Raw genomic sequence first — 26,766 nt, 5'->3', positions numbered from 1 at the left:
CGGAAGATTCATCTGAATCTGAAGTTGCTGCTGCTCCAGCAACAACCCTCAAGGTACAGTATTTTAAATCAAGAGGAGTACTGTAACTGTAGTAAAATTTTGTTTATTTACAGCCTATAAATAAACAAAATTTTACTACAGCTGCAGTACTCCTCTTGAGACGCTTCGAATGAGTATAATCATGACTATTTTCAAAACAAATTGGGTCCTACCACGAAAACTACCGTAATCCGGCTACAGGGGTACTGTAGTTTTTGGGGTGCAACCCTTCTAGGGCATGACTATACTTCTCTGAAAGCTCTAAACGCACTAAATTCAAAAATAAAATTACTTTCCTTAAAAAAACTAATTTTTCAGCCAGACTATGGGGAAGGAGTTCACTACTCCGAGGAGGATCTAGACATGGTAGTGAACTTTTAGCTGTGATTCTTGTTTAGTCCATTTATTTTTTTACTTCGATTAGCCGAAATAAATTCTTTTTTGGATATTTTTTTTTCATTTTTCAGTTTTTTCAGATTTTTCAGAAGCTGGCGTGCCTGACACGTGTGAAAATTCGCCGGAGTTTCATTTCCCTCTTCAGAGCTGACATCTGGACAGGCAGATATACTGATAGATATGAGCTGGCGTGCCGGTGATGCGTATGTTTATAAGATACTTACTTAGTTCTGGGGTAAATGGGGTCTCTTTGCCGGCGCCATTTGTCTCCTGTTAGCTCCGATTACTGTTGCCAATTGGGGCACAGCTATGGCTATTTTATTGTCTTGGTGGCTCATTCCGAAGATGTGCTCGACAATTGGATCAAGAGCCAATAATCCAAAACTGGAACTTTGTAGTTTCATACTTACATTTGTTGCTTTTACAGTCATTGTGTTCGCTCCTCGTATTGCAGTTTTTGTCTGGGAGATACCTCCGCAGGTAAGATTCTCATTCAGGGGTGAAAAGAATTCCGTCATTTCAAAACCGCATTCCGCTCAACTCTGTTCCGATGAGTTAGTGCAATTTATAGCTAAACAATTTGGCACTGTTCTAGAACGCCGGAACGAAAAAAAAATCCCGGAACGAAAAAAAAAATCCCGGAACGAAAAAAAAATCCCGGAACGAAAAAAAAATCCCGGAACGAAAAAAAAATCCCGGAACGAAAAAAAAATCCCGGTACCAAAAAAAAAATCCCGGTACCAAAAAAAAATCCCGGAACCAAAATTTTCATTCTATTATTTGATTTTTTTTCCTTTTTCTTTCAATATGTGTCTTATAATTTAGCTAGTCATACATTTTTTCTTCACTCTGCCTTTTAATTATTATAACATGATTTTTGCGGATATATAGTTTTTTTTCGATTTGAATGTGTAAAAAAAGAAACTTTGGGAAAACAATCATTAACCTTTCTTGTTGGTTTTTTTTTGTTTTTGGGGACTTCGGGGACTTTGGGGACTTCGGAGCTTTAGTGGCCTTCGGAGCCTTCGTAGTCTTCGGAGGTTTAGTGGCCTTCGGAGATTTTGTAGGCTTCGGAGACTTCGTGGCCTTCGGAGCTTTTGTGGGCTTCGGAGGTTTCCAATTGGTCGGCTTGGGCTTCCTTGTCAGTTTCAGTTTAGAAGGTGCCTTTGTAGTTGGCACAGCAATGGGCGCCTCCGTTGTAAGTTTCCGTCTCAGACCCCGTGTAACATGTTGTGCAGCAACCACGGGTGGTTCAGTTGTTTGATCTTCAACTGTTGGTCCAATTTGAGACGAATCAGGTACGTGTTGTTCCTGATGAAGTTCTCTGTGTCGATTCCTGCTTGGCCGAGGCTCACAAGGGCATGCACAACAAGTACCTGAAAATGAATTTTATGCAGGTAAAATTGATAGGAGTCAGTACCAATATCTCCCTGTTGGTGATCTGGTTCTGAGTCATCTTGAGATTCAGGTTCCGATTCCGTATCAGATTTATCTTACTGATCAGTATTGGGTTCATCTTCCTGATCAGCTTCGGACTCATCTTCCTGTTCAGCTTCGGACTCATCTTCCTGATCGGTTTCATCTTCACTGTTTTTCTCTTGATACACTACTTTCTTGTTCCTGTCTTCATCTCTGACATAAATTCCGTCGTCATCTTCTGCGGACGATGCTCCCGAAGGAGGAGAATCTGGAGGAGAAGATGATGGGGAATTCTAGTTACCTTTTACAATTCTAGTTACCTTTTACATGTTAGTTACTTTAATTCTAGTTACCTTTTACACATTTAAATTGAATAAAAACTATATAACCGCAAAAATCATGTTATAATAATTTAAAGGCAGAGTAAAGAAAAAATGTATGACTAGCTAAATTATAAGACACATATTGAAAGAAAAAGGAAAAAAAATCAAATAATAGAATGAAAATTTTGGTTCCGGGATTTTTTTTTGGTACCGGGATTTTTTTTTGGTTCCGGGATTTTTTTTTGGTTCCGGGATTTTTTTTTGGTTCCGGGATTTTTTTTCGTTCCGGGATTTTTTATTTTCGTTCCGGGATTTTTTTTTCGTTCCGGCGTTCTAGAACAGTGCCAACAATTTCAGATGCTTTGGTACTTCTTTATCATCTACCCACTTACATTGTTCAAAAGCTTGGAAAAACTAGTCGTTTCATCTAACTACCGTCTCGTCGATGACCATCCAAATGTTTTAATAACATCTTTAATTTGCAACATAGTTCCACTACCGTTTCTGATCCGATACGGAATGTCTAATTGGAATTTTTACGACGCAGCAGTCAACGTTTTCATAGAATTTTTTCTGACGCCATTAAGTGTGATGGCAACAACATGGATGGGTTGTTTGTTGACAGGGCAATGGAATCAGCTTGATGATACTGGAGACCGTAACCCGGCACCTGCTGCACCTACAGTAGTCGAACCTGCGCGTCGGAGACAACCACCTAGACCAATTCCAAAGTGAGTAGTTTTAGGAATATGAGAAAAATGGAAATTGTTTTTAAGATTTGAATGCGATGACTGTTCTTTGGAATACACTGACATCAAGATCCCACGAGTTTTGAAGGAATGCGGTCATACGATTTGTGAGCAATGTGCGGATAACCTACTGGCGGAGAACAATCAACGACATCTACTTTGTCCACTTTGTGAAACGGTTACACTGGTTTAAGGTAAATCTGAAAATACATAATTAATTTATAGAAAATATTTTCAGGACCAGGGGAGATGTTACCTATAAATGATGTCATAACCGATTTGATGGCTGTTAGAAACTGAACAAACACATTTTTGGACTACTGATATTTGTTGAACAATAAACATTTATATTTTGAATTTTGAATAAATGGTTTGATTTAACAGGCTAGGATCGGCTAACATGGAATGTATTTTGACTGCTACCCCTAAAGTACTGATTTTTTTTGCTCATTCGATGAGTTTTCTTGAAACAAAATGACTCATAAAGGGTTTTCCTGTGACGTGACCTTGTTTTTGAAAAATTGAGATTTTTCGAAAATGCTATTTTTTCGAAAAAATTTTTTCATTAATTTTTTTCATTATTTTACCGGATTGCTCTTTTTTTTTTCGAAAACAACCAGAATTTACCGTTTTTTGCATCTATTCTTGTTTATAAACTAGTTTTGAGTTGTTTTCGAAAAAAATTTTTTTTCAAGTTTCTGGAAAAATTTCATGTGGTCCCCCCTTATCAAAAATCGAAAAAAAATTATTTTTCGAAAAACAGCCCAATTATAATTTTTGAAAAGCAATCGTCATTTTTAGGTTGTTCTGAGCTTTTGAGCAAGTTTGCTTAAGTTTTAGAGGAGTTATGAACAATTGAATTTCATCCACATGAGAAAACTTGCAATTTTTGAGTGAGTGTTATGACAAGAGAAGTGAACAGGGACGTACTTTCATTTTTGAAAATAGTAAAACATAATCTGAAAATAGTTATTTTTATTAAATTTGATTAGGAGCGTGGACAATATTAGAAATTCGAACTCATTTCCAGCATGTCACATTTTTTCGAAAAATGAAAATTTTCAGAGCAATTTTTTCCTTAATTTTCAACTGGAAGCGACTATAGTGCTATATGAAAAAATAATCCACATAAGTTGTACTTTCTTACCATATGTATGTCACCTCTGCCGACCTCGAAAAAAAAAATTTTTTTTGGAGGGTGTCACATTTTTACTTTTTTCAGGATCAAAAAATTATTTTTTCATGAGTGTCATATTTTTGTCAAAAACTACTTGAAATTTGCTACAATTATGTGCAAAGCCCATTTTCTGAGCAATCCGGTAATATAATGAAAAAAATTAATGAAAAATTTTTTTCGAAAAAATAGCATTTTCGAAAAATCTCAATTTTTCAAAAACAAGGTCACGTCACAGGAAAACCCTTTATGAGTCATTTTGTCTTGGGAAAACTCATCGAATGAGCAAAAAAATCAGTACTTTAGGGGTAGCAGTCAAAATACATTCCATGTAAGATCATCCGACTTCAGACAATTTGAAGAAATTTTTATAACTGACGCATATCCTAAAAAATGTTTGAACCGCTAGAATTCCCGTTATCCTGACTCAGAATGAGCTTTGCTGGAAAAATTTTTCCGCGCGGTCGTGTAGTCCTCGGACAACGTTTTTGTAAAAAACAATAAAAAGCTGAAATTCAATTACCTAGCTTGTAAATACACAAATCTTTACTCTATTCATCGTTTCCTATTGATCACTTTTGCAAGAATTATATTTATAGGTTCATTTAACATCTCCAACGTATCGAATTCCTTCAAAACTTTGTTCTCATTCTTTACCATCATAGTGTCTCATGGTTTTGTCAGAACCAACATTTTCTCAAAACAGTAATGTTTTTCAATGTGGTTTTTTGCTGTTCACCGGCGGTGCCGAGCGGGGGTGATTCAAATCATTAATTTGACATAAAAACTGATTTCTCGTCCAATTTTAAGTCTAGGTACTATGTTTTACGTCTAGATTGCATGGAAAACTTTTTCTGCGGACACTTCCTCGAGAGTCATGGTCATTTTAAGGCGACAGGTCAAAAATCGCATTATTTTGCACTAAAAATTGGTCGACTTAAGGGAGAAATTACTTTCTCGAGATGTAACTTACTAGGAAGTGCCAGAACAAAACAGTGGTCAACTACCAAAATGAAACTCTACTTTCGATCTGTATGATTCATAAAAAACCTACTAGGTGTGATGATCCGAGTTACCATGACAAACTCTCAAAGTTGGACAATTTTAACAGAAAACGGCCAAAACCCATTTCTTTTTGATCGGTGCTGTATACGTCTCTTTCCAAACTTTCTTGTTTGCTTGTGAGTGCTGCGTCTTTGTACAACAAATGGCGCTGATAAGGACGTGTGTGCAAAGAATTGATGTGCTAGGAACGACAAAGATGGTCAACAAACAAGAGAATATTGAAAACGAAGAGAAATCGGACAGATTAAATATACGAGCTCCGTTTCTTTGTAGGTGTGTGTAGAATAAAATGGGAATGATAAGAGGAAAACGCGGTAGGAAAACGTATGTTGATCTTTTCAATCGAAAGATAGCACCCAAGGAAAAAGAGAAAGACAGGCACAGGTAACACCGGTACGCGGGAGATTATAGACATAAAAGCGACAGAAAAGACAAACTGAATCTCCCCTCCTCCTTGTTTGTTCCGCCTCCTACCCCCTCTACTCTTTTTCCTATCATTCACCTTCATTCTCACAAAAATTGAGCCTTTGAATCGGGCACGAAAATCGGACACGAAAAAATAGAGTTTCACCAATTTCTGCTACCCGATTCAAAGGCGTTTCCCAATTGATGTAGGGATTCTCAGAGGTCTTAACGGAATAGACTTCGACAACCAAAATCTAATTTTTTCTGAATACTGAATATTTTAAACTGTTTATTCGTATTTCTCCGACAATTGAATTGTAGAAGGTAATTTCAAAAAAAAAAAACAGATTTGGGTTTATCATAAAATAGATCGATAACATATTATAATTTATATGGAATGTACTTGGGCTGGGCCAAAATCAGGAAAAATCTCGGCCCGTTTTGAAACATTTTTCAAAACATTTTTTGTTTTTCAACTTTTTTTTGGAAATTTTTTGAATTTTTTTGAACTTTTTTGAAAAAAGTATAGTTTTTGAATAAACATTTAAAATTGAATCAAAATGTGAATATGTATGATAATTTAAGCATTTTTACTCTTTTTTTCAAAAAATTTCAAAAAAAAATTTGGTAAAAATGGGTACTCATTTTTGAATCCGGGCCGACCGGGCCGGGCCGGGCCAAGAGAAATTTCGGCCCGGCCCGGCCCGACTTTTGACAAGTCTGCTTTAATTGCCCCTCCCCCCTGAAATATTATTTCACAAGTTTTGCAAAAAAAATATGAACTACAGAGTGTCTTTCTGTAACGTGAGTTGGCTTTTGAAAAATTGAGATTTTAAAAAACTTTTGAAATTTTTCCCCGTAGTTTTTTTTCATTGCCTAGATAGTTCAGATCGTTCAAGTTTTCTTTGAAGTTATTTTGAAGCAGCATATTTGTAAGTGGTGAAAGTCATTCAAATAAATAAATCAATATTGGTTTTTATTAAATGATTATATTTGAAAACGTGCCCGCTTTCTCATTAATAATTCAAATTGGAGGTATTTGAACCTGTTATCAAACGAAATTTGTTTTGATTTTTTTTGTTGATAAAAGGTCTGAACACCTATCATTTGAGCTATGAACTAACCAGAAACAATTTTTTAAGAGAGTTATTCAATAAAAACCGATGGTCCGGCACGGCCCGGTTCTTTATCTCATTAAAACTTCTCAAAATAAGTTTTAATATATACATTTTCAGTGTTTCCCATCATCTATCTCATCTACTTCATCATGTTCTCCAAAGTTATCCTTTTCATCCACATGATCTCACTCATTTTGCCACTTGCCAGCTCCGCTCCAGACTACAAATGTGGCAAAACGTTGGCGGATTTGATTTTTAGAGTTCGTCATGAAAGTCGTTCCAATGGAGTCGGTGAGGGTTTATTCTATTGATTATTAAAAACAATTATGGTGAAGAAAAGCTTTTGACCAAATTTTTGCAGTTTGGATTCCTAGACCACTAGTCCAGAGTTCCAATTATCTGAATCCTAATAAATAACCACTTTTTTCCAGATATCATACAACAATGTTATGATGGTGAAGCCATAAATGATCTCACAGTTATTCAACTGTGCTGCCCTGATCAGATCTCAATTTAATTCATTTTTTGTTGACTTTCCTAATGTATTTTTGTTTTACCTTGTACATAAAAAGTTTTTCTTGAAATTCGAATAGTCAATATTCTTCAGATTAATACCTTATCAATCAGAGGAGTTAAGGAAATAGTATAGACTTTAAAAGTATTCCAAATTCAGAATTGTTCTAAAACATTTAGTGTCAAGCTCTCAACGTTTGAAATTGTTCAAAAAAAATGTTGTCAGTGTAAATTTTTGTAGTTTGTCAGTGTAAATTCATTATTTTCAAGTTTGTCAGTGCCAACTAACTATTAAAAAAACACCAGAGTGTGTTGATCCAATTTTGAAGTTGACAACTTTTTGGTGTTTTGTACTCTGGGACTAGACAGATACATATATCTTGATTAAAATTAAGAATATCTGAGTTTTTTGTCAGTCAACAACAAAAATAAGGTTATAAGTTTAAACTAAACTTACCATGAAAATTTCAAAACAATAAAACGGATTGGAAGCCCGGGGCACACTTTCAAAATTACTCAATTTTAATTTATATCAATTAAATGAACTCAAAATCAACCAAAATAAAGGAAGTTTGTAAAAGTAAACCAAAATAAAGGAAGTTTGTAAAAGTACCCAAACTTTGAAATCATACTTGCAATCCGGGCCGATCCGGGCCGACAGTTTTTATTAAACAACTTTCTTTAATCAAATTGTATCGGGTTGATTAATAGCTGAAATGATAGATATTTGGACCTGTCATCAGACAAAATCAAAACAAACTTCGCAAAAAAGCCACAGAGGCCTCGGGCCGGCTAAAACTACTGTCGTCCCGGTCCGGCCCGGCCCGGGGCTCATGTGGGTTTTCTGCAAAGTTTGTTTTGATTTCGTCTGATGACAGGTCCAAGTATCTATCATTTGAGCTATTATTCAACCCGATACGATTTGTTTGAAGAAAGTTATTTAATAAAAACTGTCGGCCCGTATCGACCCGGATTGCAAGTATGTTTGAAATCATTCTATCTTTCTAAACCTGGTCATAATTATACTCATTTCAACCGTCCTGACAAGCTAAATCTTAAAATGTAGTTTTTTGAGTGGTAGATCAAATTGGTCAAGGATACGGTAGATTTAAAAGTGGAATTTTTCGAAAAGTTTCGAAATTCTGAGGAAAACGACAGATTGATAAGTATTATATACAAAAATAACTAAAACTTTTTTTTTCACTATTGCATAATTATCAGTATCAAGAAACATTCACACTGACGTCAAATATGTTCTTCTCTGCACTTTTTGCCTTGTAAAGCAGTTTTAGTTAAAAAAAAAACACAATTTTCTGAAATAAGGATTTTTTTATTGATCCTGGAGCCAGTCCGCTTTTTTGAGACAATTGATGCTAGATTATCTAGACGCAATTTATCATAAAGAAAAGCATACAGGAAAAGCAAAGAATTAAAAAAAATAATAAGGGAACCAAGAAAAGTACTGGGGAAGATAGATAATAAATAATTAGATCTGAACAATGGTACGCTTCTCTCCAAAACGGATTAGAGATTGATTCCATGGATTTGGAACCGTTTCTGAAATATATTTTAAAAGTTTTTGCGGTCTTCAACTGATATGAAACTAACCTTGGCTTGATCTTAATGAGTCTGCTCCGCTGCACTGAACGATTTGTTTCTGGCCCTCTTGCTTGAAAACTTTGGGCGAGATTGGTTGCTTTGTCTAGGTGCTCCTGATGTCGTGGCTGCTGCCCTGGGGTTTTGAGGCGCCCTTGGTTTTCTAAACATAGGCGGTTTAACATCTGAAAAAAAAAGCGTATTTTCATTGAACTGTATGAAATTAACTCACTTTGTTCAGCAGAATTGGCAACCATAGATTGCAGCCGGCTCAATCTAGACTCCTCGGATTCCACATTAGTTTTCAAAATGGCATCAATCGAATAGATAGACGGTTCTTGAGTTGCAACATCTGGTGTAGTGCAAGCCGAGAGTTGAGAGGTAGCTGAACAATCAGAAACATTATTTCGATTACATGATGGTAAACTAAATTCACCTTTACAATAGAACGATCTGTCCGACAGCAAACAAATATAAGCAAAGATGAGAATTTCAGAAAAATAAGAAATAGGGGACCGAAAACTCACATATCGGTCTAAATGTGAAATGTATATTCCCACCATCCGGGTGGGTTTATATACTGCTTGAGGAAAAAAAGGGGACGCTCCCATTCACTTTCCTTTCACATTCAACGGGCGGTGAAAATGAAAGGAGAGTAAATGGGATCGTCCTTGCTTTTCCCTCAATTGTCCCGCGCGCAGAACATTAAATTCCCAGTTGGATTTCTTTGTTCATCCCATTTGTCATTGAATTACTCTATCCGTCGTTTTATTATGCGCATACAGATGAGCTGAGGAGTAATCACTAGTTAGTTTATACAATATTAAGAGGATAGAAAGTGTCTTGAGGTGTTTGCGACATTTCGCTTGTTTATGAAATCTAATTTGAATATTCCATAAGTATCAGTATCGAAAAAAGTTTACTCTGACTACTGAGTCACTCTCTGACGTCAAAAACTTCTTCTCTAAACATTGTTTTTTGCATTGGACAGCAGTTTTGAAAAAGAAATACAGTTTACTGAAATAACAAACACTTGTCAATTTGTTATTTATCTTGACAGAGCAGTTTTTTCTTTGAATTTTGTAACTGTCTACTTTCTTAGAACCCGTTTTGTAATAATGGCTTGAGAGACTTGAATAGCTGCAAACTTTTTTCCCACCGCGTAAAAAATGGCAACGCATTATAAATACAAAAATCTGAAAAATAAGCAATAAAGCACTAGAAATGTTATTGGAATACTAACTATGCAAATTTCGAAAAAGGGGCGGAGCAAACTGAGGTTTTTAATATATGAGAATGTGTCAAATTTTACGTACGTTGTATTGTTACAAGGGAACCCCAAGACCATGCAAATGCTTTTTTGGCTGAAACTTTCAGGATAGGTTAACAATGGTCTGAAAAGATGTTCCTGAGATTTTTGAAATCCGCCCGACACTTTCAGCCGAGTTATGAGCTCTCAAAGTTTTGCTCGGATTTAACACAGGAAGACTGATTTTCTCGCTCGGAAGCAGTTCCCAAAATATCTCTGCCCTCTAGTTGCCACGTTTTCGTCTGGCCGGTTGGCCGAGGGGATGTGCGCTGGGATGGTGATCAAAGTGTTGGGGGTTCGTTTCCCCTTTTGGTTTGAATTTTTTTGTTTTTCTTGATAACACGTTTACCACCTTTTTCGACATTTTGTTGTCTTCTTTTCTTTGTTTTCTAGTTTAAAATATCACAAAAACTCATATTTCGAAGTATCAAAACATTTAATTTTTCCATCAAAAATTCAAATTTGGCTAACCATCAAGATGAAGATTTGATGGAAAAATAAAATGTTTTGATACTTCGAAATATGAGTTTTTGTGATATTTTAAATTAGAAAACAAAGAAAAGAAGACAACAAAATGTCGAAAAAGGTGGTAAACGTGTTATCAAGAAAAACAAAAAAATTCAAACCAAAAGGGGAAACGAACCCCCAACACTTTGATCACCATCCCAGCGCACATCCCCTCGGCCAACCGGCCAGACGAAAACGTGGCAACTAGAGGGCAGAGATATTTTGAGAACTGCTTCCGAGCGAGAAAATCAGTCTTCCTGTGTTAAATCCGAGCAAAACTTTGAGAGCTCATAACTCGGCTGAAAGTGTCGGGCGGATTTCAAAAATCTCAGGAACATCTTTTCAGACCATTGTTAACCTATCCTGAAAGTTTCAGCCAAAAAAGCATTTGCATGGTCTTGGGGTTCCCTTGTTAGTTGATAACTTTTTGACAACTCTGCATAGTTTTGAGATATCATCAAAAAAGACAAACAAGCGCGTCAAAGGCGCGCCAGTTTTATGAAATTGTTATTTTCGAGGCGTTTTTGACAGTTTTGAAGTAATTGATTAGCGTTAACTTTTTTCTAAATCGAGTAAATACAATTTCAACGCATTTTATAAACCAAAATCTCAAAAATAAGCAAAAAAGCTGTGTCAATGTTATTGGATTTGTGAAGATGCGAATTCCAAAAAATGGGCGGAGCTATGAGGATTTCAGAAAACAGCAACAAATCATGTTTCAAAAATGGTGACAGCCAACTCCAGTTGCTAAACAACCTGTCAGAAACAACTTTCTCCATACTTGTCACGGGTCGGGTTAGGCCGGGCCGGGCCAAAATCAGGAAAAATCTTGGCCCGGCCCGCTCGGCCCGTTTTGAAACATTTTTTGAAACATTTTTGAAAATTTGATGTTTTTTTGGGAAATTTTTTGAAAAAAAAAGTCTCACTTTTTTTACCAAGTATTTCAACAAGTTTTTTTTTGTCCTTGTTTTGTAACGTTCCGCTTCTACAAGTGCACCACAACCTACACTTCACTAGATTCCCTTATTCAAAAGTCTTTTGTTTTGAAAGAATTATTTTTTTCTTCCTAACTCACCCTGTTGCCATATGGTTCTCCTTCTTTCCCCAATCCCTTTTTCACTATAACTGGAGGTAAGGTACTATTACTCTACCTTCTTTCGTTCACCTCCCCGCTTCCTTTCTTTTGCAAGGGACCTTCATTTTCGGATTAAAAATCCTTCCAAATAATTACTAACCAATGCTCAACACTACCCTGCCAGATGGGTTTCGTGGTAACATCGGATTATAAGAATTATATATACTTTGCTCTCCTTCGCTTTATCCTCTTGCTCGGAGCATTCTTTTCTATTTGAAGGGTGCAATATTTACGGCGGATTAGAGAGGGGGAAGAAAACGCTAGAAGACTGCACTCTTCAATGAAAAAGGAGCTTCGGCGCAAGATGAAAAAGAAAAAGGGGACGAAAGCAAAAGTACATATAATCCGCTGTTGCCATGGATCCCAAAGTAGCGTTGAGCAATGGGTGAAAGACAACAGCCGACATATTTCCGCAAAGAGAGCAAAGAGAAAAGGGGAGGGCCTCCTCCCCCTTCCCAGTATAAAAAGACGACGAGAAAAAAGTAAATCAACACTTGTGACAACACTTTCATGATGCTTTTCTACCCGCCGTGATTTAAGATCTTGGTTGTTGCTGTTTTTCAAGGTAAACATACTAAAAACATAAATCATGAACACGAAAAAACTTGATAATTCTATTCTGAGTGCTCGTATTGTGGAACAATACTCTAATTTTTCTCATTTCAAACCAACATTATCATATTTAAGACATCGTACCGGAATCGAAGTCCCCTGGTTATCCTCTATTATCTCAGAATTAATTTATATATATATTTATTATATTTACTATTGTCATTGTTATCTTGGCTTCTTCTTGGCTCTTCTGATGAACTACTTCCTGGCGTACTGTATCCGATCAGCAGAGACAAAAACATTTCGGGAATTATGAGAAGATGATGTACGCGAATATGGCGAATCTGTTATTTTTCTCAACATTGCGCACATATCTTCACCCGGTGAGTTTAGCTATTTAGAAAATGCCGTTTAGGAAGTTGACCGCATTTCTTGAAAACGGCACTAACATAAGGAAAATATAATTTTAGAGAGTAGACGGTATTTTGAAAAAGGGAAAGTTTTTAAATCAAAATTCCCATGTTTCTCGCTAGTACAATGAGCCTACGTTGTTTTAACAACTAATCTGTTCTTTAAAAAATTGCATCATCAATTTTAACGCACTTGTGATAAGTTCACACTCAAGCCTAGCTTTGATAGCGCTTTTGTACTTTTCAGAAACTTTCCACGTCTTCCAGAAATTATTCGAAATTCACTTTCTCCTAATCTCAATTTCAAATATTCCTCTACCGCTCAACTGACTTCACTCTTCCAGATAATCTCAATCGAACGTAATGTTCTCAACGTCTTCACCCGATTGGACTACTTTCAACTCCCAAAATTGTGAGAGAGAGAAAATGCAATATTGTGTTCGGTGAGTTGATGAAAATTGGAATTTAGAATTGAAAAAAAAAAATTTGTGAGCTGGTGGATTTCCAGTCTGTTACTAGTTGTCTAAACCAATAAATAATTTCAGAGAGACTTCACCGATAAGAATGATGTTGCCAACTTCGAGTTTGGCAGCCACAAAGACCCGCAAGTGGCCGAGAATAATTTCATAAATAAACATTAGATAAATTTTTCTCATAATTTCTATATGTATATTTTTCAGTGTGAAAAACTTCACTCCATTACCAAAATTCATTCAAGTATTCAGACTCCAAAACTTCCATTTTGTTAATGACCAAATTCGTTTTTCTTCCTAGTCCCGCATGCACCTCCTAGGCCATTGTCTGCGTCTCTCCGTTTTTCTTCTCTCGTACTCGGTCGTAGCCCTTGATTGATGTCGGGAGACACATTTATATGAAAGACGAAGACCCGTGGTTCACTTCGGATTAAAGTTGAACAACTGTAACTTTTGGAGCAGTTTTACTGGGGTCATCCGGAAGAGAAAAGTATCAAATTACAGATGAATTGAGATTGTAATAGGTTACTAAAAAGAAAGTGAAAATTTCCAGAAAAAGTAGTGAAATATGAAAAAAATTTCGATAAAAAATAGTTATGGGACATAATTTTAAAAGGAAAGCTAATGTGGACAATACAATGAGAATTCATTAATTGAAAATTGTATTGATATCCGGACAAAAATTAATTCCAGTTGACATACAGAATGCAAGAATAATCCTTATATTTTTTATTAAGATATCAGGACCAGGGCTCGGCAAAAAAATTTCGAAACTCTTTTTTTTCGAAAACTCCTTACCAAAAAAACGAAAAACTTTTTTTGAAAAAAACAAGAAAACAGTCTGAAAAAATGAGACCAAGAGTAGAACTCCATTTTTGTAGTTGACAACTTTTCCGTATAGACACTCCCTAGAGAGTTATGGTTATTTCAAGTGAACAGCTCAAAAATCGCACTATTTTTCACTGAAATTGGTCGGTTTTTGGAGGAAATTACTTTGTCAATATGAAACTTGCTAGGCAGTGCTTGTACAAAAAAGTTGTCGACTACAAACATGGAAATCTACTCTTGGTCTGTTCGATCCCATAAAAAGTTATTTTGTGTGACATTCACTTTTACCATGACGATCTCTCGAAGTTGGTCATTTTTCATTGAAAAAGAAAAAGGCAAAACATAACAGTGTCTTCCCGACATCTCTGATCTTAATCCCCTCCGCGTGACATGTTCAACCTATTAGAGCCGACAGGTAATATCAAAAGAGTGCCGATGATTTCTAATCTCTCTACGGGTGGAAGGCGGCAGCCGACACTTTTCCGCAAAGAGAACAAACAGAAAGGGGGAGGCCTCGTCCTTGTGCTTCTCTTCTCCCCCTCGCTCTCTCCTCGTCCTCCTACTCCTCCCCCTTCCGGGTATAAAAGGACGACAAGAAGAGAGTAAATCAGCAGTTGCGACCACAATTTCATCATGATTTTCTACCCGCTGTGATTCAAGACCCTTGTTGTTGCTGTTTTTTAAGGTAAGCATATTAAAAACATAAAACCATAAACACGGACAAGCTTCTTATGTTTGCTCTGACAAGGGAACTCCTTTTAGAAAATGTTTGAAAAGTTGCTGAAAATTGGTTCATAGGTAGTTTTGACTATTCTGAATACGATGTTCACAAAATCTTTTGCCCTTTCCTGCTCCGGAGCTCTTGCTCCGCGCAATTTCGCACTCTTGTCACTCCCTTCCGGAGAATATTCTTCTGTGGCCTCGGTTGCCCAGTGGTAGTGGGCGGCAAGGCAGTGTGAGAGTCCGGGGTTCGACTCTCTCCCCCGAAAATGTTTTTTTGTTTTTGTTTTTTTCGATACTGGGAGACGGTGGTCATTCCTATGTGTCAGAAAAATGTTTTTTAAGCTTTTCCCGTCTACACAGACTTTCTACAACGTTTTGAGAAAAACATTTTTTCCAAGAAATCTAGCCTTTCTGTGTCCACTTCCATGGTAGATGGCAGAGTTGCGCGGAATTCCGACTACCGACTTCCGTTTTTGAAAAAATCACTTCCGCGCAACTCTGGTAGATGGCTGTCGGAATTTTAGTTCAAAAAACTGATTTGAAATAGCGTTGAATTTATGTAAAACGTTATATCGATATAGAAAATAAGAAATTGAGTTAGTAGCCATCGGTTGATACTTTACTTGAAGCAACTACTCTGCTTGATATAATGTGTTTTGGAGTGATAGTCGTATTTTGAAGATCATCTTCATCACTAAAACGAATCAAATATCAGGACTGTTTTTCGAAGTGGACATAGAAAAGTTAGTTTTTTTGGAAAATAATATTTTTCTCAAAACTTTTGAGCTCCGGAGCAGGAAGGGGCAAAAGAAGAAAGATCAGCAAATTCTCAGACATTTTAAAAGGAGTTCCCTTGTGAGTGCTCGTATTAAGAAACAATACTTCAATCTCCCTCATTCCAAACATACAGAACTATATATTTCAGACTTCGTACCGGAATCGAGGTCCCTCCCTGGTTATTCGCTATTTTTTTTAGAATTATTTTATGTCTACTTTATTGTCAATGTCATGGTAAGTATATAATTTTTCTCTGGGGTTTTGATGGTAGTTCCGTGAAGTAGACTAAAGAGAGTGAACAATGTGGGAAAAACTGAGATTATAGCATGACAAGTACGTAGTCATGTCTGTTTTTGACTCTATTACAGTTTAGATGTCCTTTAAAAACTAAAACGTCCCTTAAAACACTTAGACGTCCCTTGAAACACTTAAACGTCCTAAAAAACTCTAATTTTTTTTAAACGTCCTTTCAAAAGTTTAGACGTCCCAAAAAACGTTTAAACGTCCCATAAAATGTTTAGACGTCCCTTGTAATCCCAAAATATAGTTCTGAAGATTTAAACGTCCCAAAAAACATTTAGACGTCCCAAAAAATATTTAGACGTCCCTTGAACACTTTCAGTGGCTTTTAGTGTTGAAGGGACGTCTAAACATTTTTGGGACGTTTAAATGTTTTTTGGGATGTCTAAGTATTTAAAACCAAATTTTCGGACTTCAAGGGACGTCTCAATATTTAATGGGACGTCTAAACGTTTTTTGGGACGTCTAAACTTATGAAAGGACGTTTTAAAAAAATAAGAGTTTGAAAGGACGTCTAAGTGTTTCAAGGGACGTCTAAGTGTTTTTTGGGACGTTCAAATTTTTAAAGGCCATCTAAACTGTAATAGAGCCCTGTTTTTTTGTGACGTTACCTGGTTTTTGAAAAATTGAGATTTTTCAAAAAATGAAATTTTTCTCAAAATTTTTTTTCTTCATTTTTTTGTCAATAATGCAGCATAGGGAGCAAATAGAAAACAGATGTACTAGATAGCTACTGTCTTTGGCTACAAAAACAGAGAATTAAATTAAAAAACTAATTTTGAAAATTTTTGAATTTTTCAAAAAACTGAAGCCCTCCAAATATTTTTTTCATTCATCCACGAACGTTTGATTTTTAATTTGAAAAAATCAAGCAACTCATTTAAAATATTTTTTTCAAAAAAAAATTAGGAGGTTTCCGGATTTTGAAGCGAGATATAAGGGGTTGAAAAATTTCGTTTTTCAAAAAAGTGCTATGAATGGGGTGTGCAGAATGTGGAACCCAATTCACAACAAAGATGAAACTTTTGAATGGAACCAAATGAACACTGTATATGTATTTCAGTGAAATTCCATGTGAACGACATCCGAAACCAATTAGGACTTGTAAAAATGAGCGTCGGGGGCACAGTATATGCACACAGATATCGATATGTGTACATTGAAGGAGAAGCTGATTTGATTGCGAGGGCTCGACTGGAACTGGATGAAATGTGTCTGCAAAGATTAGAACACAAGTACAATGAAGAAAAAGGAAACACCGAGCATTTAGTTAACTACATTCATCATATTCCAGAGGAAGTCGCCGAAAAAATGCGCTTCCAGCGAGTGTTCAATGAAGCAATGCGCAGAAGGGTAAGTGTCTGATACAAATCCTTCGAAATTTTTCAAAAAAGTTCGGTGAACAACCTGCCGAAAGCGAGAGCTCAAAAGTTTGGTCAGTGAAATGGCCGAAGAAAATCGGCGCGTTTCCTAGAATTCACACTTCTTCCGCTTTTTTGAATTTTGATGATACTTTCTATCATTTTTTGTATTCTTCGATAAATTCTTTAGAATACAGCAAATATTGATATAAAATACAAAAAACCATAGTTGTCAAGGCCCGGGCCGGCCCGGCAAGGCCCGGGCCGGGCCGGGCCGGTAGAAAATTTTCAAGGCCCGGCCCGGCCCGAAAGCCCGGCTTCAAAAAACGACCCTTTTTTTCCAATTTTTTTTCCAATTTTTTTTCAATTTTTCATCGGAAATGTGACCATTTTTGACTATTTTTCAGAATTTCTTCTAATTCTGACTGATAGTCGAAAATGTGACTTTTTCGCGAAAAAATTCAAAAAAATTTGAAAAATTTGAAAAAATTTGAAAATTTGACTTTCGCGCCAATTTGCCCGGGCCGGGCCTTGACAACTATGCAAAAAACTATTAAAAATAAAACCAAAAATATCAGCATTCTAAAAAAACCAACTTTACCAAAGAAACATTTTAAAAACTTTCTCACTGACCAAACTTTCCGACTCTCGCTTTCAGCGGATTGTGCATAGAATCAAAAAAGTCTTGAAGTATGAAAATGAACTTGCTGAAATGCACACATTATGATATGAAAATATCATAACTCACCACAATTCACCTTTAACCTCTGTAATTTTCAGAAAAGATGTGGTGTCCAAATCGACCATCAACGGAATCCGCACACCGACGAAGACAATCCACCGATGGAAATCCGTGGACGCGCAAACCGAATCCGTGAAGGAAAACGTTGTTTGGATAACGGGAGAAACGACAGCGACCGACAGAATCTCTGGAGATCCAGGACAAATTCAGAAGGCTCGAATTGAAATTAAATGCTTTTCGAATTAAAAATAATATTTTGTTTCTTATGTTTTTTTTTCACTTTTAATTGATAGTTATTATAAATAAATAAATAAATATTTTTTTTAGAAATGTTATTTGAATTTTTGAATTTTTTTTCACTAGAATTTTTTTTCAATAATTTTTTTGTCTGAAAATTTTCCAAATTTTTTCACAAGAATATCAAAAAATCAGTTTTAAGCGAGTTATGAGACCTCAAAATTCCAAAAATCGCTCCCCGTCGTCATTTTTTCAGTACATTTCAATAGAAATTCTCCTCGTCTGACCGTGAAATGCATTCGTAAATGTTCATTTTTTCGAATTTTTTCTTGAGAATTTTTGAAAATATTGCTTTCACGTGTAGGACGAAGAGAAATTCGATTGAAATGTACTGAAAAAATGCACGACTAGCATAGATTTTTGACATTTTGAGGTCTCATAACTCGCTTTAGACGCATTTTCAGACATGAAACCAGAAGAAATTTATCTTTTTCCTGGCTTTCTGAATTGATTCATATCAAAAACCCGTTGCAACTCTGCTTTTTTAGTACAGTGAGTACTTTTTTTGAAAAAAGGAGGGGTGGAACGATGCTTTTGTGGAATAGTGTAGACACGCGCTTAATGAAAAAAAATTACGTTAATCAAGCAGATGAAAAATGGAGCTTCGTTTTTGTAGTTGACAACTTTTTTGTACGGGTACTTCTTAGAGAGTTATTGTCATTTTAACGGGAGATGCCAAAAATTGCGGGACTAGTTTTTTCATGAATGTGTCCAAAACTGACATTTTCAGCTCGGGGACTAGTTTTTTTCATAATTGGAATTTCTAGGCCACGTGTCGGAAAACTCGGCCACGTACCACATTTGGTGGTTTCCTTGCTTTTTGGCTCTAGAAACGATGAAAATGTCAAAAACTGACTTTCTGAGCTTGGGGACTAGTTTTTTCATTATTTGGATTTCTAGGCCACGTGTCGGAAAGTTGTTTTCTTGCTTTTTGGCTCAAGAAACGATGAAAATGTCAAAAAACTGACTTTCTGAGCTCGGGGACTAGTTTTTTCATTATTTGAATTTCTAGGCCACGTGTCGGAAAACTCGGCCACGGACCACGTTTGGTGGTTTTCTTGCTTTTTGGCTCTAGAAACGATGAAAATGTCAAAAAACTGACTTTCTGAGCTCGGGGACTAGTTTTTTCATTATTTGGATTTCTAGGCCACGTGTCGGAAAACTCGGCCACGGACCACGTTTGGTGGTTTTCTTGCTTTTTGGCTCTAGAAACGATAAAAGTGTCAAAAAACTGACTTTCTGAGCTCGGGGACTAGTTTTTTCCATTATTTGGATTTCTAGGCCACGTGTCGGAAAACTCGGCCACGGACCACGTTTGGTGGTTTTCCTTGCTTTTCGGCTCTAGAAACTATGAAAATGTCAAAAACTGTTTTTCTGAGCTCGAGGACTAGTTTTTTCAGAAATTTTTGTATCTTATTCTAGGGTATCCACCTCATTAGAACCCGGCACCATATTTTTCTCCTCATGCTCTCTTCTCTTCACCTTGGAAAGGTGATTAACAAAAAAATGGAATTGATTCTCGGCTAATGACAAATTTTTTGTTTCTTCATTTCTTTCTTTGTATTAATTGTTTTCTCTATCATTGGTCACTTCACTTCTCATTTTCAAAAAATTGCTTGGCCCTGTGTGCCTCAGACTACTATTGTTTTTGAAATTTTTACTATATATTCACTTCTTTCAATTTTTTTTGTAGTTGGCTTGGAGAAGTTTAGTTAATGGTTCAGACAACGTTTAGCATGTGCCTGAATCTGCGTATTAAAGAAAACTGCAAACGTGTAGTTATACTGTTCTAGCAATATCTCTCAGGAGAGAAACCAACCAAATCTGAATAAATTTCTGAAAAGCTTGGTTTTTTTTAAAAATTTAACTCACTTTCTCAAATTATACTGGGAGACTACTGTAGATTACTGGAAAGGTGGCATAAAATCAAAAACAAAAACTGTTTCGACCATACTCTTGGACAGAAAATCTCCCAAAAAAAAACTAAAAAGAGGGTCTGGTCTCTTCAGCAAGAAACCCTCTTTCTTGAAAATGTTTGCTAACGACGGGTATAATTTCACGAAAACATCTTCGCTAGCTTCAATTTGAGCAAAAGTTTGTCATCATCAAGGGTTCTCAATGTTTTTATGTGAAGAAACTGACGAACAAAAAGAGTAAAAGCAGTTTCATCAATTTCATCGATTTCTTGCTGAGTCTACAGCATTTTTGTTGTTTCTAGGCAGGTGAGAACCATTAGGAGTATTTGAGTACAAATGTGTCATATATTGTGTACTAATAACACATTAATCATCATTTGAATAAAGAAACTGCTTCCTTTGGGGTTTAATCAGAATTTTAGCAGCATTTCCACTCTTCCGAACATGTTTGACTTCGCTCATTTTATGATTCGATTCTTTTGAAGTGATTAATACTCACCCACAGACAATTGAAATTTGAAAGAATGCGGCCAGGTTGCCATCTCTCTCTTTGGGAACTTTTGACGACATCAGTTGATCGGAATTCTTCCCACACTCTCATTTCAATTTTCTTTTCGGACAACATCAATGCGCTGCTTTTGTATTTCGTGTTGATGTTCCTGGAGGCGTATCCTGACGGCTACATTATCTGAAAGAAACACATTGTATGAAATGCTTCACATAAGTCTCATTCGAAAATTTGGCCAGCATTTCCCCTCTTCCAAGCGTTTCTAATGCGATTTTCCCGGAGTTTTCTGTTTTTTTCAACAAAATAATACTCACACTTACATTAGACGTTTGGATTATTGTAAGTAGGTTTTCGGTTGATTTACTGGTACCAGGCGAACATATTGCTGTCGACAACATCAGAGAATCCTGCAGCACCAGATTTCTGAAACAAAACCATTTTTTATTCCATACTAATCACATAAAATAGTCAAATTATTCAAAAAAATGTATCGCACCAGGAAAAAAAGGGTAAAATCTAAGCGATCCTGACATCTTACTTCTCTGAAAGAAGCAGAATGTAGAGAATACTTCTCTTAAATTATATTCAAAATTTGGGCAGCATTTTTCCCCTTCTGAGCGTTTCTGATGCGTTTTTTTTCCGGAATTTTGTTTTTTTTTTCAATAAAATAATACTCACCCATAGACCATCGGATTATTACAAGGACGTTTCCAGTTGGTTTGCTGTCATGTAGACATATTGCTGTCGACAACGTCGAATAATCGTCGAGCGCTCGATTTCTGAAACAAAAACATGTTTTATTTGATACTAATCATATAAAATCGTAAGTTGTTCAAGAAATTTTTTCCTGCCAGAAAAACTCCGAAAAAAGGGATAAATCGGTGAAAAAGGACTCCTCAAACATTTCGCACCAGGAAAAATGGGTAAAATCTAAGCGATATCGGGGAAACGCGCCAACAATCGTCTTGACGCATTTCTCGGTGCCTCCCCTCTTTTCCCCTCCCTCCCCATCATAGTGTTTCACGGGCGGCGATGACGATAGTGAGGAGGAAAGAGGAGGTCAACACACTGGACAACGTGCATTATGTGTGTGTATCTGTTGGGCCGATGACGTATTTCTTATCGGACTGCGGAGAAGAGGCGAGAGAGAATATTCAGAGAAAAGAGTGTTGGTGTGTGTATTCGGTTGCCTCTACCCCGATTTTCGTTGGTGTTATTTTATGCATCTGAAAGACAGTGGTCGGAAAACGAAGGACAATGTTAGAACAGAATAGGCATCACATTTTAACAGTTACTGGCATCAATGACGAATTTTTCTTTGCAGAGCAGCAATGGGCTCTTTGCAGAGCAGGAATAGGTTCAGAATTTGTTAACAGACATTGACGGCGATAACAATCAAATTTTTGAGTTCTGGAGCAGCAAATTTGAGATCCATCAAAATCGGCACAAAAAGACAAAAGGAGATGTCATGCGCGGCACGTTTCTTGGAGCATGGCTCGTCATTGTACGCGAGTTCATTAAAATTTGTAAAATGCAGACAGATGTAAGCGTAAGGAAGACAGAAAATGATTAAAAGCTGTCATGTTACCAAAAAATGTGTTTATTTTTGAGTGAATCGATCTGTTTCTACATATCATGTATAATTTTCCTCACTTTCGGATGTCTGTCAGTAGGGTTTTCTTTTTACACTGACATAAGTCGGTCTGTGTGTCTCTCGATATGCTTCTTCGTGTGTTTGTCTCGATGTCTCACATTTGTAAAAGTTGTTATGTTGTCTGTGTGCTTTTTTTTGAAAAAGGAAAGAATAATTAATATTGTTTGATTTCTATTTGAATGAGTACTTACCAGATATAGTTCCTTCTGAACATATAGTGTGTGGTGGCGCGTCTGAAAAATACATCTGGGCAAACTGCGGGGATCCGTCAGGTTCCTCAAATCTCGTGGGTTCTTCAGAAGGATTAGGTGATTCCGTTGGTTGGGTTTACACTGACATTCCAGACGGCATTTCACATTATGTCTGACTCTCCGCAAGCCATACAGGGTGGCGCAGAATTACCCGCACAAAAGTTTGACGCCATAAAGCAAGGCGATAGACGCAATTCTGGTGCGCGTATTATTTAAATTTTTGTTAATTATATTATGTTTTATCATTCTGTCAAAATTCAGATCGATCGGTTTTGTTTTAGGTAAATGGCACCGCCGAGTAGACATCGCTCTACCATTTTGAACCTTTTCAAAGCAGGAGTCGCTCCGGTTGACATCATTAAACGGCTCGGAGTCCCAAGTAGAACAGTGTATAATTCGATTTCTCGTTTCAAAAAGCTCGGCACGTTCTTTTATAGACGTGGGAGAGGGAGAAAAGCAACAATCGTCACTCCAGATCGGATCAAAGCTGTGAAGGAGAGAATCAGAAGAAATGCACATCGGAGGATCAGAAAGATGGCGAAAGGTATGAAAATTAGTCGGCGTTTGTTGGGAAGGATTGTTTAAGACAAGCTGAAGCTTACCTGTTATCGTGAAAGAAAAGCGGCCATTCTCTCGGAAGCTACAACCAAGAATCGGCTCGAAAGATCGAAAAAGCTCCTTCAGCGCACGCTCAATGGTGAACACTTGGTTACAGTGTTCTCTGACGATAAGCTGTTCACGGTACAGGCTGAATTCAATCTTCAAAATCATCAAGTACTTGGTGAGACATCTGAGGAAGCTTTTGCCAACGGAAAAACGATTCATCAAGCCTCTCATCCCGCTAGTGTGATGGTTTTTGGAGCAGTGTGTGCTGATGGCAAATCAGAATTGCTTTTTGTCGATCAAGGAGTCAAAATCAACAATGAAGTCTACATATTGCAGATTTTAGAAAAGACATTTCTTCCCTGGGCTCAGACACACTTCAATGGACGTCACTGGGTATTCCAACAAGACGGTGCTCCAGCTCACACAGCCAAGTTGTCGCAACAGTGGTGCGAGACCCATTTGCCTGCATTCATCCCGAAGGACGAATGGCCTCCGTCCTCGCCAGACCTCAATCCTTTGGACTACTCCATCTGGGGGGTTTTGCAGAACAAGGTCAACGCTAAATCCCACTCAAGTATCGAAGCCCTGAAGAAGACCCTGGTCAAGGAACGGGACGCTTTGTCGCCAGATTACCTGCGTGCAACCATCGTTACCTACCCCAGACGTCTTAGTGATGTCATCGAAAAGAGAGGAGGTCGGATGGAACAAGTTTAGCTGATAATTGTTGTTATGATCATAAATAAACTTTTTGTTGACTCTCATGGCTTTCTGACTTTTAATTTTTTAGATATAGCACTTATAGCTTGTGCGGGTAATTCTGCGCCACCCTGTAAATGCGTTGGTAATCGATTTGTTCTCCGAATTCGACGTCAATCTGAAATACAATTCATTCAGTTTTTAGTTTTTTTTTCAAAATTATCTGCTCAATTTTTGATTTTTCGGTAATAAATCTGTTGAGTAGCAGGTGCTCACATAAAATTGAAAAGATTGCCGACATTGAAGGATTTTTTTGCAGTTCTCTACGCTGTTTCTCACAACCTTGTCTATTAATGCTTGATAACGGTCTCTTCTCTCACCACACTTGCACGCGCCAACTTTCCCAAGTAATTCTGCAGAAATAATAATATTTTCGTTAAAACTAATGGAAAAAGTTTTATCAAATAAGAATCACAGTAACAAATCTAACAAACAATGCGCGACGTAGGGTGTGGAGTGTTGTACTAATGGAAGGAATTCGAATATTGGTTTTTCGAACAAACTTTCGGCATATGAGTAACAACAACGAGACAACTATTTTCTGTGGCAGTATCATTATTCATTTTTGTTTTCAGACAACTTTCAGATTTGTTTCTTTACGTACCTTCTTTTATTGTGGCAAGCGGTTCTGTCTTAGAGAACCATGTCGATGCAGATGTAGCCGCAAGAAAAAGCGATTTCCAATATTTTCTGTCGGTGTGGCGGTTTCGAAACACGTCAATAGTCCGAACTGTCCACTCGGCTGGAAAAGATTGAGCCGTCAGGATGAATCGACTTCTGGTGGACGAATATAAATAGTCCTCCTAGCCACCACGGGGCTTCCACTTAAGGAACATCATTGGGGCTGAAGAGACGCAGACATTTTGTGTAGTGTCCCACCACATTTCACTGTCTTCCTATGTTGAACTTCTTGAAGGTGCATCCTGACATCGAAGTACTCTGTAACAAACACAATGATAAAAATCATACTTTAGATTGATGTTTACTAGGTTTTATCAATTGTCTATGGCTGATCATCCCGCTAGAATGATTTGTCCATGAAAACGCAAGCAGGTGCACTAGACAAAAAAAGATGATTTTGTTATGATCTCGAGTATTTTTTCTGCTATCTTATGAAGTGCCACTGAACTATTTTGAAAAACCTCCACCCACTTTCAGAACACACAAATAAATTGAAATAAATTAAACACTTTTGTTAAACCTATTGAATTTTTGTTATTTCTAGGCGAGAAAAAGCCAAAAAGAAAATTTTTGTAGTATTCTGTGATACGATGTGAACTGGTTAGAAATTGGTCAGGATTTGAATGAAAAAACTGCTTCCGCAAAGTTTTTCTCAAAATTTGGGCAGCATTTCCTTTCTTCCAAACATATCTGACACTACTTTTTGATCATTCGATGTTTTTTGAAATTAATTAATACTAGAATTCTAAGGTTCGCAGAATAAATCCACAGGTAAGACTTCTCTTAGAACAGCCGTTTGGAACTATTATAATCGAATTTTTGCTGTATGAGTTAGTTCTTACAGAAGGGAATGTTTGTTAACATCAATAGATCGGCATTCTTCTCTCACACATTCCAACTTTCTTTCAGACAACATCGATACGCTGCTTTTGTATCTCTAGTAGGTCTGCTTCGCATAATTTGATCGATTCGCTTTCTTTTCTCGTCAAATTTCACTCTCTTCTTTTGTTGAGCTTCTTGGTAATGTATCCTGACTTATTACTTCTCTGAAAGAACAGAAGGTAAAAAATATTTTCCAAACTATATTCGAAATTTGGGCAGCACTTTTCTCCTTCTAAGCATTTCTGATGCGTTTTTTCCGGAGTTTTTTTTTTCAACAAAATAATACTCACCCATAGATCATCGGATAAGGACGTTTCCGGTTGGTTTGCTGCTGTCAGGTAGACATATTGCTGTCGACAACGTCGAATAATCCTCTAGCGCCCGATTTCTGAAACAAAACCATTATTTAATTGATACTAATTATATAAAATCGTAAGTTATTCAAGAAATTTTTTTCCTGCCAGAAAAACTCCGAAAAAAAGGGATGAATTGGTGAAAAAGGACTCTTCAAACATTTCGCACCAGGAAAAATGGGTTAAATCTAAGCGATATCGGGGAAACGCGCCAACAATCGTCTTGACGCATTTCTCGTGGTGCCTCCCACCTCTTTCTCCCCCTCCCTCCCCTTCATAGTGTTTCACGAGCGACGACGACGACAGTGAGGAGGAAAGAAGAGGTCAACCCACTGGACAACGTGCATTAGTGTGTGTATCTGTTGGACCGATGACGTATTTCTTATCTGACTGCAAAGAAGAGGCAAGAGAAAACATTCGGAAAGGAGAGAGTGTTGGTGTGTTACATACTTGTTTGGTTGATGTATCCAAGAGACAGTGGTCCGGAAAAAAGAGAACTTACGACAATACTAGGGCAGAAGAGACATAACGCTTTGACAGTTACCGGGGTTGATGACGGAAGCAAATTCAAATTCGTCTTTGCAGAGCGGCGTTGCGAAAAAATTTGTAAACATAGGAAAACCACCGGCAATACTTTACACAAAATTGGGGATATTGGGCAGCACTTTCCCGCTTCTAAGCGTTTCTGATGGGTTTTTCACGGAGTTTTGCGTTTTTCTCCAAAATTGATGTTTCCGAAACTAGAAAAACTATGCATTTAGTGACTCACACACTTATGTAGAAATCGTCAGTGGTGACAAGAAAGTTCTTGAGTTCTGGAGCAGAAAACTTGACGTTCATTATGATTGGCAGAAAATGACGAACGAGGAATGTCATCCGCGGAACTTTTTTTTGAGCAAGCCTCTTTCTTTGTATGGTTCATGGAAATTTGTCAAATGCAGGCAGAAG

General features: G+C 37.0%; 4 protein-coding genes across 4 annotated transcripts; 3 read left to right on the top strand and 1 right to left on the bottom strand.

Moving 5' to 3' along the window:
* Positions 1–659: 659 nt before the first annotated feature.
* GCK72_022640 (uncharacterized protein) lies at positions 660–1,999 on the bottom strand (the record flags this gene model as incomplete). Its single annotated transcript, XM_053734955.1, has 3 exons — positions 660–819; positions 1,382–1,811; positions 1,933–1,999. 3 exons carry the CDS (start codon positions 1,997–1,999, stop codon positions 660–662), a joined length of 657 nt encoding a protein of 218 aa, XP_053578521.1.
* Positions 2,000–2,768: 769 nt separating this feature from the next.
* GCK72_022639 (uncharacterized protein) lies at positions 2,769–3,119 on the top strand (the record flags this gene model as incomplete). Its single annotated transcript, XM_053734954.1, has 2 exons — positions 2,769–2,908; positions 2,954–3,119. The coding sequence occupies 2 exons, from the start codon at positions 2,769–2,771 to the stop codon at positions 3,117–3,119; spliced, it is 306 nt and encodes a 101-aa protein (XP_053578520.1).
* A 3,718-nt stretch (positions 3,120–6,837) lies between these two features.
* GCK72_022638 (uncharacterized protein) lies at positions 6,838–7,205 on the top strand (the record flags this gene model as incomplete). Its single annotated transcript, XM_053734953.1, has 2 exons — positions 6,838–6,979; positions 7,120–7,205. The coding sequence occupies 2 exons, from the start codon at positions 6,838–6,840 to the stop codon at positions 7,203–7,205; spliced, it is 228 nt and encodes a 75-aa protein (XP_053578519.1).
* Positions 7,206–16,921: 9,716 nt separating this feature from the next.
* On the top strand, positions 16,922–18,138 carry GCK72_022637 (uncharacterized protein; the record flags this gene model as incomplete). Its single annotated transcript, XM_003095446.2, has 2 exons — positions 16,922–17,164; positions 17,953–18,138. 2 exons carry the CDS (start codon positions 16,922–16,924, stop codon positions 18,136–18,138), a joined length of 429 nt encoding a protein of 142 aa, XP_003095494.2.
* Positions 18,139–26,766: the final 8,628 nt, after the last annotated feature.

The sequence above is a fragment of the Caenorhabditis remanei genome, chromosome X (assembly GCF_010183535.1).
Source record: "Caenorhabditis remanei strain PX506 chromosome X, whole genome shotgun sequence".
In the NCBI taxonomy this organism is placed as follows: domain Eukaryota; kingdom Metazoa; phylum Nematoda; class Chromadorea; order Rhabditida; family Rhabditidae; genus Caenorhabditis; species Caenorhabditis remanei.
Note: the sequence above shows the minus strand (reverse complement) of the source record. Positions and strands in the feature narration are given on the sequence as shown.